This window comes from Tursiops truncatus, chromosome 10 (genome assembly GCF_011762595.2).
Source record: "Tursiops truncatus isolate mTurTru1 chromosome 10, mTurTru1.mat.Y, whole genome shotgun sequence".
NCBI classification, from domain to species: Eukaryota; Metazoa; Chordata; class Mammalia; order Artiodactyla; family Delphinidae; genus Tursiops; species Tursiops truncatus.
Window position 1 is genome coordinate 16003547 of NC_047043.1, and position 15911 is coordinate 16019457.

General features: G+C 42.3%; 1 protein-coding gene across 4 annotated transcripts in view; it reads left to right on the plus strand.

The window, feature by feature from the left end:
* The window catches only part of E2F3 (E2F transcription factor 3), an 80552-nt gene extending 65722 nt beyond the window's left edge, over positions 1–14830 (plus strand). For 2 of the 4 annotated variants that reach the window (XM_033863885.2, XM_073810397.1), the window contains exons 2-7: positions 2515–2626; positions 3873–4074; positions 5396–5554; positions 8621–8735; positions 10042–10177; positions 11347–14830. In XM_033863885.2, coding sequence (XP_033719776.1) covers positions 2515–2626; positions 3873–4074; positions 5396–5554; positions 8621–8735; positions 10042–10177; positions 11347–11609 — 987 coding nt within the window. In that variant the 3' untranslated portion in view covers positions 11610–14830. Of the gene's footprint in view, positions 1–2514; positions 2627–3854; positions 4075–5395; positions 5555–8620; positions 8736–10041; positions 10178–11346 lie in introns of all 4 variants that reach the window. The other 2 variants (XR_004528380.2, XM_033863884.2) reach the window with 2 other exon arrangements.
* Positions 14831–15911: the final 1081 nt, after the last annotated feature.

A 15911-nucleotide genomic window follows, 5' to 3' on the forward strand; every position in this document is an offset into this window, starting at 1 on the left:
TGGAATTTCCCCAGCCTACAGCACATTGCTTCCACAGGCCTTAACCTCAAAGCAATTTGAAACAGTAGCTGAGCACTGGGGAGGCACAAAGGACATGCCCCTAGGCTGCTGGCCAGTGGGTGGTTCTTCATTGAGGGTGCAGGGAGAGTGCAGGCCTTAAGGGGCCAGGAGCTCAGGGGCCCAAGCCCTTTTCCCCTTTTGCCTTCCTTCTGTGGACTTTAGCAGGGGCAGAGAGTACAGCTGTATATCTTCTTGGATTGCTTTCTACTGAGAAAAAGCCTCCAAAGCAAAGCTGTTTTCTCCTTCTCTACTTTTAGGTGAGCCTCTACAAAGCTTGACTCTATCAGTAGTAATTTACTGCAGGCCACAGGAAAGAAGTGACCAACACACCTGGCCCCTTGCTATTAGCAAGGCATGCCAGCTCCCCATTTCACTGGAGCCCGTCTTGACTCAGCCATTTCCACAGGTTGTCACATATTCCCCACACTTTCAGGAGCCCAACTCAAAGTGCTTTGAGCTAAAAGGAGACTTTATTGGCTAATGTAACTGATGTAACTGAAAAGTCTGGGGGAGGCCAACTGCATGACCTGACCCAGAGTTTTGAATGATGGCCTCAGACCCCTTTCTCTCTGTTTCTCCACTCTGCTTTCCCCTGGGGAGGCCTCATTTCCAGGTAGCTTCCGGCTACCAGCTTATCAACCTTACTAAGAAGGCGCACCCCTTCCTACCAGTAGTTCCAGAAAAATTCCTGGGGTTGCCTTCGTTCACCCAGCTTTGGTCCTGTGCCAGAAGGACTGCAATCACTGTGGGCGAGGGGGAGGATGGAGCATAAAGACCAGCCCGGCCTGGGTCACCTGTGTGCGGCAGGCCACTCTTAGTCTGTGAGAGGGAAGGGATGCTCCCCAAAGAACAAGCAGGGAGTTTTGCCTGATGAAGCAGGAATGTTCACTGGGCCAACCAAAGCAACAGGCCCACACAAGGATTTGACAAGAGTGTTTGGGAGCAGACAATGAAATTAAGAGAGTTAATTTGCTAATTGTCATTCCTAGGCCTTTGGAGTGGTGATGCACTGCTCAGCAGAAAGGTAATGTGTGCCACAAATGCAAGCCACATAGTAAAAAGATACATATATTTTCCGTATATATATACGGAAAGAGGTGAAATGATAATCTTAATAGCATCTTATTTAGTAATATTTTATAAAGCCGAAACAGCATCATTTTAACATGTAATCAACATAAAAATTATTCATGAGCTCTTTCAGCCTTTTTCGTGCTAAGTTTTAAAATCCAGTGTGTGTTTTACACGGACATCACATGTCAGATCGGATGAGCTGCCTGTGGCTCATGGCTTCTTAGTGAACAGAACAAGTTCAGCTGATAAGTTGTTACTTCAGTTTCTATGTCATGGGGAGTTATTTTGAAATTGTGAATCTCCTCATTAGAAGCATCCGCCCTGAAATGAGCCTCAATGCACCTTGTCACGTGGGTGTCTAGTTGGTACCACCCCTGTCTGAACACCCTTCACACCCATGCAGTCAGTACTCAACAGTTACTTATTTCATAATTACCTGGCTTCTCTCCTGGACTCCACGCACTAGGAACCAAGGGACTCTTATCTGTCTTGCTTACCTCTGTTCCCTTCGCCCAGAGCCCAGTACATAAAAGACATGAAGTGCATATTTTTATATGAAAAATCAGATTAAAAACTTGGGTGAGAGCTTCTCGTTTGCCCAGTTTGATGACCAAATGGGGAACGTAATCCTAGGTGAAACCCAGGATTGAGTGTTTGCGGTATTTGTTATTCTGATGAATGAGCATTTGCAGTCTGTGACCGGTTGTGTTACTATTCAATCACCCTTTCTTTCACTGAATATATATATATATATATATGGAGAGAGAGAGAGAGAGAGAGAGAGAGAGAGAGAGAGAGAGAGTGTGTGTGTGTGTGTGTGTGTGTGTGTGTGTGTGTGTGTGTGAGAGACTGAATACCTACAGAAACCCAGGCTCTGTACCAAGCCCTGCGTATACAAAGATAAATGGGAAGCAGTCCCTGCCTTAAAGGAAATGAGAAACAGATAAGTAAAATAACTCTTACATCCAGCAAGTGTTACGATACCCATAAACACAGAGTGTTTGGGGAGCACAAGGAAGGGGATTCAACCCAGGTCAGAGATGGAGGCAGAACCAGAGGTTTGCTGGGGAAACGTGAATTTAAGTCCCGTGATGCCTGCGGTATTCTTAGTCTGCAGCCCCATGCCTGGCACGTCTGTTGAATCAATGAGTAAATGAACAAAGTGACCCCAGAGCCCAACCCTGAAGGATGGTTGGATTTGTCCATCTGAGCCCAGGTGGCGAGAGCTCCGCCTCCGGAGCCGGAGCCCCGGCTGGAGGGAACCGAGCCCCTGAGTGAAATGGAGGGGGCTGGCAGGGGCTGGCGCGAGCCTGTGGCGTTCGGCTTCACTTGTGATCGTCCACATGACCAGCGACCAACAACTGTCCTCTCTTATTCCAGGCAAAGCGCAGGCTGGAGCTAGGAGAAAGCGGTCAGCAGTACCTCTCAGATGGTTTAAAAACCCCCAAGGGCAAAGGAAGAGCTGCGCTCCGAAGTCCAGATAGTCCAAAAAGTAAGGATTCCGTGATCTCTTCCTGTCTTGGGTGTGAGCCTCCCAACTTTCAGAGCTTGTGGCTGAAGGGATGGCAAGGTGTGGATAATTTTGGCATGTTTGGTTCTTTTTCATTTCTGCCTGCGCCTATCCAAAAAATAAATATGATGTCTGCAGACACCCAGTGAGAGGTTTACAGAGTCCCTCCGATACCTGAATACTGACTGCAGGGGAGGCCTCTTTTGATGTGTGCAGTTTCATTTTTCAACTCAGGATACAAGCTCTTTGGCACTGTTCCATAGTCACATCTAACTTTAACCTTCCTTCATGGACCTTACTTCAGGGACCAGGGCCAGCTGGGTGTAGGTGATGTCTGCGCCAGCCTAAATCTCGAGTTCAGCGTGTGGCAGCGTAAGGATTGATTGAGACCAGTAAATTGCAGCTAGTTTCCATTTCCATCAAGCACAATCGTTCTTTCTTTTGGGAGAGAGAAAAGTAGGTTGGAAATAGCTAAATAGTCCTTTACATCTTTGGCATTTAATGCAAAGGCTAAATTAATTTAGACTTTGTCCTCTCCTATCCCGTAGTGTATGAATTAGGCAATCCACAAATTGTGTGTCGTACTCAGTTAAACCCTTGACCTGTGCACCTATAAGAGAATAAATGCAATATTAAATGAGGACAGTTCATTCCAGAGGGATGGGGAGACTGGACTGAACGACCTTTCCAGGTATTCTTCATCTACATTATTTGAAAAGTTGGTGAACAAGTTATATACACACAGAGACACTGGAGTCTGAAAGGGCAGTTAGGATGGGTCTGTCTGGGTCCCATCGTCAAACGCTGGCGAGATTCATAGCCGGACCCCATCAAGTTAGGCTCCACGTGTGCTGATCCCGTGAGGCTACAGCACTTTTTCATTCATTCAACAGATATTTTTGAGCACCTACTATGTGTGAGATACTTCACTAGACCCCAGGGAGTAGGGTAAGCCAAAGTAGAAACTACTGAGAAATGCACAGTAAAATGCTTTAATCAAACAGGAGTTTTTACTGTCCCTTCCTTTCCTAATAAAGCAATTTCATAGCTTTCTATAACTCGCCACAAACATCAGCGACAACAGCTTTACTTCCAACACTAATACCTGGGCTGCTGGGGGAATGGGGGCTTGCTTGACTGCAAAGAAACCCTTCATTTCTTTACCTTTGCCCCTATCCCCCCACCCGCTTGGCTTTTGTTTTTCTTTAAGCTCCAAAATCTCCCTCAGAAAAAACACGGTATGATACATCACTTGGTCTGCTCACCAAGAAGTTCATTCAGCTACTGAGCCAATCACCTGATGGGGTCTTGGATTTGAACAAGGCAGCAGAGGTGCTGAAGGTGCAAAAGAGAAGGATTTATGACATCACCAATGTACTGGAAGGCATCCACCTCATTAAGAAGAAGTCTAAAAACAACGTGCAGTGGATGTGAGTATGAGTCACGGGGCCCGCAATTCACTGGCTCTGGGGTCCTTGCAAACTGCAGAGGGGTTTCTCCCAGGCCCAACTTTCACGCCCATGTCCACGCTTCATTCCTTTTCTCTCCTACTTCTCTCTCCTTCTCTCTTCCCTCCTCAACTCCTTAGCCAGAAGTTCAAAGTCTCTTTACAAAGAGACCTTCTGTTTAGATGCTGTCAGAGATAAAAGGGTTTATATTCAGTTAGCCTCAAGCAAGGGGATCCTGGGATTAAATGGAGCCCTGCATCTGTAAAGTAAAACGCTGTCATCTGTCACCGTGATATCTGCGTGTGTGCTCACATGTGTAATCTAATAGATGCTTACACAGGTCTGTGGCTTGTCTCTAATAGGAGTTGAGAAACTATGTGTGGCTGTGTATCAACACATCTGTGTGTACGCACAGTTGTCAGGTATCTTTATTGATGGTTCTCATTGCCGATTAACTCACTTTCTGTGTAAATTAAATCAAGGTTCCTTCTGGAAAACCGGGATGATAATACTTGTCATCTACACACCCACATGTATGATTAAATGTATGATAATGTCATTTGTGAATTATGGACAGAGCATCTGAACACCCAGTATATCAGAAGGAACTATGAAAGCATTATTGGAGGGAATAAATCTGTTATGCGTTGGCTTTGAAAAAAACATTACTTCAGACATGATAAAATGAACATGTACTTTTTTGGAATTTTATGACATTTCAGTGACCCATTTTAGCCTGTGGTTGAGACAAACCTGTTGGGAACTGGGTTTTGTTCTTGCGTCCAGCACCTATACCTGTTTTCTTCACCTCCTTTTCCTTTTTAGTTGTTGGTATAAGACCCTCAGAAATTACCTAGGTCTTTCATGCTTTTTTTTTGGATGACGTTTGGTTGAATTTTGAACCATTCCATCTTTTTCTTCAAATTTTTCTATCTTGCTATGTCTTTCTATCCTTTTTCCCCTGTTTCTTTTCCCCCCCACTGGGAGGCATGTGGCAGGAAGGAGCCGCCTCCTTTGGCCCTTTGAATTTGAGTCTTCTGAAGAAACAGCCTCCTCTGGAGGAAAGAAACCTGAAAATAGCAGTGTTTTTTCACTTAATTTCTATGGTGTGAAAAGTGAAGGACTTTATGTACGGAAAAATATGTATAAACATTCTAATTTTAACACTTGGCTAACAAACAGTGTGACCTCCTGCATCAAGAGGGGACATTTACCCAAAGGACCGTTTCTCCCAGCCCTCCCTTTCGCCCTCTCCCCTTTGGCCTGTCGAGCAGCCATGCAGAGTCTGTGTTTGGGTTTCCAGGGGCTGCAGTCTGTCTGAGGACGGGGGCATGCTGGCCCAGTGTCAAGGCCTGTCTAAAGAAGTGACCGAGCTCAGTCAGGAAGAGAAGAAATTAGATGAACTGATCCAAAGCTGCACCCTGGACCTCAAACTGTTAACCGAGGATTCAGAGAATCAAAGATATCCTTTGTGCCACCTGTTTGGCGGGGGTTACTGCCTTCTAGACTATTTCCAGAGTTGATGATCTGACTTTTATGCACAAGGTAGAATTTTACTCGTTTCATACAAGTAAGCGTGTGTGTGTGTAGGTGTGTGTTCGGTATTTATGGAATGATAGTCATTAGACTGCATCCTATCGTATCTCTTTTTTTTTTTTTTTTTTTTTTTTTTGCGGTACGCGGGCCTCTCACTGTTGCGGCCTCTCCCCTTGCGGAGCACAGGCTCCGGACGCGCAGGCTCAGCGGCCATGGCTCACGGGCCCAGCCGCTCCGCGGCATGTGGGATCTTCTTGGACCGGGGCACGAACCCACGTCCCCTGCATCGGCAGGCGGACTCTCAACCACTGCACCACCAGGGAAGCCCAGGCAACACTATTAATGAGATATGTAAGGTGTCAGTATTAATGATAACAGCAGATTCATCTTGGGCTTCCCAGGTTTTAGGTGGGTGTTAGCTGTCACTGTTGGGGTTCTCATATTCTGTTTGCTTTTCATCAGATATTGGGGGCAACTGGAGTTTGTTGAATCTGTAATGGAACTATAGTTGAAGGAATTGAAAGAGTATAGAAGGATCATTCTATAATTTTTAAAGCACATTATGCTGAATCACAGCACCAAAAACTGATTTCAGAAACACCTCAAGGCCTAAGAAATCTCAGCTTATCCATTCATCCACAAACATTAGTCCTTGGAAGTAAAAATATAAAAAGCCAACTCTTGTTCTTAACTGGCTGACAGTCTGTTGACCACCTGAGGAGAACTTACTGTTCATCACCTCACTTCAGACCATAGAGGAGAGAGATTACTTCATCATGCTGACGAGAAGATTTTGCAATTTTCTCACTTATTAGTAGGAAACAAAACCAGTATTTTAAATAATCTCATCTCTGATTTTAGTTCCCCATTTATCTTCGTTAGACAGAAAATAAAATGTGACCTGCCTGGTTTCTTCTAGTGTCTCATCTCTAGTAGGCTTTCCCTTGGAGTTGTGGGGACATTTATTTTCCAATTTAAGCGGTTTTTTTGGAAACTCTGATTGTTCATTTCCTGTTGGCCAAAGGATTAACCTTGTCAGCTGCTGCTTGGTGAGCTGGGGAAGAGGCGTGCTGATTGGGCACCGCCCCCTCCCCCCTCCCCGTGGTGGCCAGAGTGGGCTTACACTGGAAGAAATGAGAGTAGCTTTCGTTGGGCTGCTTCCCACATTGTTTACTCGGGAGCCCCTTCGGGGAGGAGACGTGGCTGTTCCATGTGATGGGCAGCTTACAGCCTTGTCACCTACGTTAGCTTTCTCTGGTGCCTTTGTTGCAGAAAACGAAAGCTTCCTTGCAGGGGGCTGCTAACCCAAGAAGCAAATTCAGGAGGGAGCCCCGATGGAAGCACTTCTAAGTCTGTGAGATTAGAGACTATGTTTGCACAATTTATTTCCGTTTGCCATCCAGTTCCGAATTTGGTACAGCTTGCTCACAAATGTGTTGAAATTTTCCTTCCTGCGGCACGTTGGGTAATTGTAGATGAGGTTTTATTTTAATCAGTGGTTGTCGAATAGCTTTTTGACAGTGGGCTGTGGAGTAAGTACCTAGTTATCAGTTTCCCCACTGTTCTCAGTAAAAATTCGTAACTGTCAGGTCTTCTGTAAAGACAGCAATTGGCTTCCTTGATGAAACAGATGATGACCTAAAACCCAGAATCCTGCGTGAGCTGTCCTGTCAAGCTCAACACTGAAACAGCTGTTGTCTGAACTACTGAGACTTAAAGATGCTAGTCTGTGATAGCTGCCCCTAAATGTACATGCAGATTTGGGGTGAATGTGCTTTTTTCTGGACAGCAGGTTCATAGCTTCCTTCAATTTCTAATAAAAAGCTACTAATCTCAGGGACATCATTTCCTCTAGGCTTTCTAAGTCCTATTTCTGTATTTAACATGTTAGATCACAGACTCTATTCACTACATTATATTACCTCCGGAAATGCCTTTGTTGGGTTGTGATTTGCTGTTTTATCCTAGGCATTTTTTGTAAGTTAATATGAAAAGCAACTGGCTAAAGACATTGTATTTAATTATGGTACTCCGTGTCCCTTATAAAAGAAAGCTATGCAACCTATTCTCTTGTAGTACCAAGTCAAAGCCTGTCTCTCTAAGCAAGCTAGCATGAATACTTTATCATAAAATAAGTACCTTGTTCTTTCGTAATATCCTCTTAGGTTTAACTGTCAGGGCGCTTTAAAGAATTGTTCAGTGCTCGGAAGTAACTACCAAGAGTACTGAAATATTATTTTACTCTCTTTTCCTAAATCATTTAGGTTGCAGATCATCTGGAAGCTGCTTTCCTCCTTGTGAACACTGAAATGTTGTAGTTAATAATATCATACAGAGGGTAATCTTTCTAACAGAGAAGTAATGACACTCTTATCAGTAGGCAATATATAATCACAACCAGCCCAGGTACACTTAAGAAAACAAGCTCTCTGCCTGAGCAGTACTCGGAGTTCTTCCACTGATACATAGATTTCATTCATTCATTTGGGTGGCTGCTGACACTTTTTAATAATCAAGTAGCAGATAGAAGTTACCGGTGTTTCAACAAAATTAGGGTTAATAGGGCTTAAATTTTTTCTGTGAATTGGGATCTGCCATCATTCAATTTGAGTGACAGAGTACTTCACTGGAGTTCATGCAATACCTGTGCTGCAGAGGAACCTGGTTTGAAAATCCTGACGAAATTGGGTTTCAGTTTTCTTTCAAGAGTTTATTTTAACTATTCTGTTTCTGTGTTTATGTTAATATCTTAAGTAGCCATGAACTTAGAAATGGAAAGAAAAAGAGCTAGACACTTCTTTCGTTGTTTAGAATAACAACCAGAAAAGAAGATTCATGGAAGATCCCATATATTTAAAGATCTAGAAGGAGAGACAGATATATTCTTCTAAGAAATAAAATACTTAAAAGTCTTTCCATGCATCTATTTTGTTATCTTCATAATGGTTACATCCGAGACGATTAGTTGGAAGATTTCCTTAACGCTCATTACGTTAGCTTATGTTACATATCAAGATATTCGAAAAATTAGTGGCCTTAAAGACCAAACTGTTATAGTTGTGAAAGCCCCTCCAGAAACAAGACTTGAAGTGCCTGACCCGATAGAGGTAAGGAGATAACGTCTTCGTTCATCTGTACAGATCTTTTGGGAATGCCTGGTGTTAAAGAATCATTGACTCCTGGTTAAAGTCTGTATTCTCCTAAAAGCTTCATAGTTCTTCCCCATCTGTTGTACTTAATCCTAACTTTAAAAACATTTCAACAGTTTGATATGTATTGAGTGTCCAAAACTTCGAATTTTAACATAGCAGGGCATTCAACTCAAAGTGGTATATGGGGCCCTGTCCCTCTTGTATTTTCTCTTTCTCATAATTTGTTATATGGTAGTTCTGATCCATTTGAACCGGTGGGGAATTTTACGTGGATTACCCTGGATGTGGTCCCCACCGTGGACAGAGATATAAATGTTTTAAAGTAGTTCCCTAACTTATCTTAGGACATTTTAAGAATTTATCATTTATAAAACATTTACTTTTAAGAAATCAAATGGGACTTCGGGTTAATTGATAGACTAGAATATTGTAAGAAAATAAGGAGCATAGTTTTGTGATTGCTTTCAGATATACTTTGATAACATAGACCTAGACTGTAAAAGATACAGAAATGTAGTAAAAGAATGTGTAGAAAATAAAAAGAGAATGAAATTTGCAAGCTCCCGTCTAGGGTAGAGTTCTCACCTTAAATGATAATAATAGCTCTATGACCTAGATAAAGAAGAATTTTAAATATTAGTGTGCTGCATTCTCTCATTAAACTCAGTTCCTAGCACTTAAGAGTACTATTCCTCCAGTGGCTGTTAAAGTTCAACATAAAAAAAACCCTACTGTTAAGGAATAATAACATGGGAATACTGTATTTGGAACACTTAAAAGACCTTCTAACAGTTTGCATAAAAGGAATATATATATATTTTTTAAATTCACCTCCTCTTGGCAAGGGTCAGCAAACTTTTTCTTTAAAGAGCCAGACAGTAAATGTTTTTGGCTGTGTGAGCCCTACAGTCTGTTGGGACTATTCAACTGCCCAGCTCTGCCATCATAGCATGAAAAAAAAGAAAAGAAGAAAAAAAAAAAAATCAGCCAGAGGCTACACACAAACAATGGGAATGGGCATGACTCTGCCAATAAAACTTTATTTGCAAAGCCAGTTAGTGGACAGGATTGACCCTCGGGCTGCAGTTTGCGGACCCCTGCTCTAGAGGATGACAGTCATTGATTGAGGTGGACTACCAGTAGAGAAACAAAAGGAACAATGAAAATTACCCTTACTTTCCATTTTTTGATGAAGATTACTATAGCTCTCATTTCCAAAAGAACTTTCTGTTTGAACTTATCTCACTTCTTCTGTTCGTAGAGCCTACAAATACATTTGGCAAGTACCCAAGGACCCATTGAGGTTTATTTGTGTCCAGAAGAGACTGAAACACACAGTCCAATGAAAACGAACAACCAAGACCACAATGGGAATATCTCTAAACCCACTTCCAAAGGTAAAAATTCCACTTTTGTCATTTGGAAACTATGTTAAAAATGAAATGTGGCTAGAAGGATCCTGTATCAGAATCACAAGTCTAGGCAAGAAACAAAAATTTCTGTTATTAATGTTATTAAGGTAACATTTTTTTTAAAAAAAAGTCATTCTGAATAGTTTGCAGAAGAAAATAATGATCTTCTTCAGGGCAAATGGCTCCTCCACCCACTTAATGGAGCCCCTACAGGCTTTTGCCGTCAGCAGAAACCATTTCTTTACAGTGTTTTGGAAAACCAGCGGAAGTGAGGAGCGAAGCTGGAAGCTGTCTGGGTGAATCACCAGCGACACTTGGCCGCACACCTCTGAGTGATACCGCAGAGATCATTGGAGAGGGACTGAAAAAAGTTAGGAGAGAAGAGCCTTTTGCCAAAGAAGTTTTATCCTAATTTCCCCCGCCATGTGATGGGGAGAGAATAAGGGAGGGAAACCCCAGGAAAATAAATCTAATGCATCCCTCCACTGTCCACACAGTGAGGGAAGCTTTTTTGCAGTCTTTTCGTTTTTTTCAGATTGGAGATACGCATTTAATTTTCTTCTGCTACCTCCCGATATAGGAGCAAGAATAGGAATGATTTAAGTGATCAGGTCTGACTTAATATTGAGGGGGAGAAAAAAATGCTACCTCAGACGGTAAAACAAAAGACCACTTTTTTTTTTCCCACCCTAGAACTTCAAAGTGGATGTGTCTTTTTATTTGTATTTTTAGAAGTATCTTTAATAAGCTAGTTGTTCAAAAAAAGACTAAGTTAAAATCGGCGGTCTCTACTAAGGAGCCAACTTTTCAGTCTGTAGGTTTTGTTTTCTTTTGTTTTTCTTTACAGAATGACTAACTGATAGCAGGACAGTTTTTAGCTTGTTAGCCTCTAATCTTTGAAGCTACGTGTATTCTTGTTTGCTAACCGTCGGTATTTTAAAAGATGAGTGAGTAGACAAGAACACAGAAAGGCTTACCAGAGTCACTGCTCACAGAGCCTGTTAGCATGAGGTGATCTATACTGTAATGTCATCTAATTGTCCTTAGCAAAGAGTGTGCAGGCTTTTATAACAGCAACACGTACATGCTTCCCCTAAATTAATTTGATTGTTGCCTAACTGATTTTCTTGTTTCCACCAACTTTTTCCTTTCAGACTTGGCTTCAACCAACTCAGGACATAGTGATTGCTCGATTTCTATGGCAAACCTTTCTCCTTTGGCCTCCCCAGCCAACCTTTTACAGCAGACTGAGGACCAAATTCCTTCCAACCTAGAAGGACCATTTGTGAACTTACTGCCCCCCCTGCTCCAAGAAGACTATCTCCTAAGCCTTGGGGAGGAGGAAGGCATCAGCGATCTCTTTGATGCTTACGATCTGGAAAAGCTCCCGCTGGTGGAAGACTTCATGTGTAGCTGATTATGCTTTGTGTGGACTTCCCTTATAAACCCATATTTTTTTATTATGAAACCGAACATCTGTCATGCAGTGTTGTCCCTTCCTACCTTCTTCCTCCAAGATAGTATCATGAAGTAAACTACAAACTTCAGAACAAAGCTGACATTTTAATGAATTAAAAAAAAAGAAAAAAAATGTCTAAACGCACAGTTGCAGGCGCCCTTGGGAAAGCCGTGCCTCGCCCCAGGCTCCAAAATCTCCTGGATGAGTCAGCAAGTGAGAAAATGTGCAATCAGGTGTCTCTCACCCGTCCTTTTCCTCCCTCCCTCCTGGACTGGCTTGCTGTGCCTGACGGATGGGCTGTAGACTGGGGTCTGGCCACCTGGCCCACTCGCAAACAGCAATCTTCCTTAATAGCATTTCAAGCCGTGCCTTCTTCGCAGAATGCATGTCTTTGGGGTCTGCTAATTTGGAATGGAACTGCAGGAACTGTAAACTTGAAGTCATGCAAAAGTATGAAATGGATTTCTTCAGCTCTTCTTAGGAATATTTAAATTACTGTCATAATTCAGTTTAAGCTATGGACCGCATGTCCCACTAGGAGGTCAAGAGATCCTCCACAGCCTTTCAGATGAAGAAACTGTTTTCAAGTATTTGTCGCAGATACAGAAGAATAGTTGAGTTCTGCCCCTCTGAGCTGTTGTGGATTTTTCCTGTCTCCATAAACCACTTCCACTCCCCTGCCCCCAATGTATTCGTAAGTTTGAAGTTGATTTGTAGCAAATGCCTACTTTGGAGTTCTTCGTGGATTATTTTAGATTTTTTTTTTTAAGCTGCCATTTAAGCATTCCTGTGGCACCCATCACCATTTCAATTTAATTGTTTACTTTGAAGCAGTTTTTGCTAATTCAAATTATTTAAGCAGAGGTAGAGAACCTCTATTGATCAGAGCATCTAAACGTGTGTGATCTAAGGTTTAACAGCCTCTGCAAGAAGCTTTGCCCCATCTTGCTTCCTTTCCCAGGAGGGGGCGCTTGGAGCCAGTGGAGCTCGCAGACAGGGGCGGCCCATCTGGAAGGAGAACCAGGTCAGATGACACAGCAGCCCCAAGGAGCAGCAGGTGTGGATCCGTCCGTCCTTGGGCTTCCCGGGCCCCCGTGACCGGGGAAAGGGCTCTCTTATACTGCACTCAGGGAGACCACTTCTCAGGATGGGGTCAGATGGAGAGGCCTCTGGGGAGAAAGACATCCCCCGTTGTGAGTAGGGTTCTATCAGTGGCATTTACTTCCGCTGGTGAGAACAGCTCCCATTCCCCTCCCGCTACGAAGGAGTGAGCTGGACCAAGGGAAGTCAGGGATGTAGAAAAAGCAGGACGGGATGCCAGGGCATCTTCCCCTTAACTCTTCAGGAATGGTGTCCCAAGTTGGAGGCTTCGTGACAGCTGCAAATCCTACCAGTTCTGTCCAAGAATGGCTTTCCCATTGGCCAGGGGGAGATGGCCCTCTCCCGCTGGGAATGTGGCAGAGTACCTCACATCCATTCCTTGGATGCTAAAGACTGTGGGAATGAGGGAGTCATCTAAAAAACAAACCTCAACACAAAGAACAGTTAAATTGAAATGCTATGTGCCCAACACAGCGGTAGGCACATAGTAAGGCACTCGATTCACGTGTTCAATTGAATGGCAAATATATCCCTTAGGAAAAACACAAAACAAAACCGCGAAAGCCCTAGCCGGGTTAGTCTAGGTAGATTTCCACAATATGCAAAGTGGTGGTCGGGTCAAAACAATGACACCAGCACTTTAAACTATTTGTGTAGGTATGCATGGGTGTATGTTTGAGAAGAAAAACAAAGGTGCAGATCATCCTCCCTTTTCTTCTGCCTCCATCCCCACCCCCGTCGTCCCCTCATACACACACTGGACTTGGTCCGAGATGAAGCATTGGGGGGGTGGGGGGGGGAAGGGGGAGCTTTGTGTCAAGTGCCTACTGGAAATGCACTGTGGGGTGTTTTCCTGTATGGGAAACCATTTATGCCAAGCTTTTCCCCATTTCCCATATTTATCTCATCTGGTTAGCTGCCTCCGCTTCCAGCTTTGTGTAATTCTCTTTGCCAGCTGCACAAAAGCTGATTTTTTCCCAAAGTCTAAAGACTGAGCTCACCTGACTAGGTGTTTGTGTGTTTGGTTGAATTTCTCGTTAAACCTTTTCGTAACGTGATGCCGTATTTATTGTTTTAAAAATGAAAGGAATCCTAATAAGTCTTACAAGTTCCTTCATGCATAAGGTTTTCCCAGTTAATGGGCTTAACTGGTGTACATTAATTAGACGTCCATACTGTATTCTGTTTGCATTATTAGTCATTTTATTTTTTGCATAGTATCTGGCACACGAAGTGGGTTAGTACTACAGTATTTGCGTTACTTTAAGTACTGAGTATGCAGGTTTCCTGGTACCATTGAGTTGCTGCTATTAAAGCTCACACATGAAATGGCTAAAAGTTACACGTGTGCGTATTATGACTGCGTGAGCCTTAGAAAGTAAACTGTATAAAGAGCAACACATGAGCTGTCAAACAGTGTTAGGTGTGTGTTTATATGTACAGATCTGTGCGTAGCAATCGTTTTATTTAAGTTGATACGCAGCCTACTCATATTTTCATTATCTAGCAATTTTGTACAAAAATAGCATTTGTAAACACTGCCAGAATATTTTCTAGCTGGTTTGTAATTTTTTAAGAGTGTTGTTTTGTTGTTGTTGTTGTTGCGTGCTTGTGTTCATTTCTGTTGTAAGTGTAGATCTGTAAATACAATTGCAGTATTTAAAGCTTCAGCTTTCAGGAAAAAGAAAAGTAAGAACTCAGCGTGTGCATGACAACTCGTGTGTACAAGAGGAGGGATTTGAAGGAAGATGCCTTGCAGAGTGAGTCGGGTGGCAACTGTCAGATTGTGGGAATTTCTTTTCCTATGGGGTACGTGATTTTGTCAAAAGTAAGTATTTCTCCCAAAATTGGGAGCAGGCAAACTACTAATCAGTTTAGCTTTGTGTTGTATGCTAGTTAAAAGAAGAAAATATGTAATATAATGTAAAAAAAAAAAAAAAAGCTTTTATGATGGATTTTGTAAATAGATTTGTTACAGGGTAACCTGTTCTCTAGCTGTGATCTTACCACTTCAAATGGGTGTAATTTGAATAAATTTTGTATGGTAAAGGATCAATAAAATGATTTTTTTTAAAGAGCTTAGACTTGTGGATGGATTTTTCTTACTATTGTCTTATGCTCCTACATTAATTTTATTTTTAAAGACACGCTTAGCAAGTTAAGGGGAACGTTTGAACAAAAACTCACAACATCATGTCTTACCATTTAGTTGGGATTTGGGGAACATTAAGCAGAAAATTTTTTGAGCACCTGTGTTATGCCTGCCACTCCGGGAAGCAGAAGGACTTGCCGTGTCTCTGATCACTTGGCAGAAACCACTACCAGGTATGGAGGATTTTTACACTGAGAAAGTGACAAGTCAAGTCTTATTCCTCATAAGGAGTATGAAGCCAGTAGATTCTGTTTCTCAAGATTGGTAATTACCTTCCTCGTTCTAGATTCTGTATTTCTTATAATGCCACCTGTGAACAACTTCGGATTTTTTTTGACTGCCATGTCACTCCTAACTCAGAGCTCATCATGTAAAAACTTCAAAATGTATATCGTATACACACACAATCAATGCACAAGAGTTAACGTAGAAAAAAGAAACATCCCCTGCTGCCCCCCCGCCCCCGTCTATTCACCCCAGAGGTAACCACTATTTTCATTTTTCCTGTGTGTATCCTTCTGGTCTAGGTGTTTTCTAGGCATATATAAACACGCGTTTATATACAGTTTTTAACATAAATTGAATTTAATACATATATGTTGATGTTTAGCTTTTTTTTTTCCACTAAATAGCATCTTGGACATCTTTCCATGTTTGTACTTAGAGATCATGTTCATTCCCTTCAAAGCCTGCATAGCATTCCAGTGATTAAAATTTTATTTAATAATTTATTTACCTAGCTAATTTCCTGTTTGAAGATATTTTTGAAATAGAAAATATGTTTTATTGAATGCTTATACTATGCCAGGTACTATTTTTTTTAATATGGTAAAATACACATAGCATAAAATTTACCATTAGTGACATTTAATACATGCACCATGTTGTGCAATGATCACCACTCTGGTTCCAGAACATTTTCATCATCCGAAAAGGAAACAGCACACCCATTAGGCAGCCACCCCCCATCCTCTTCTAGTCCCAGCCCCTGACAACCACTAATCCGT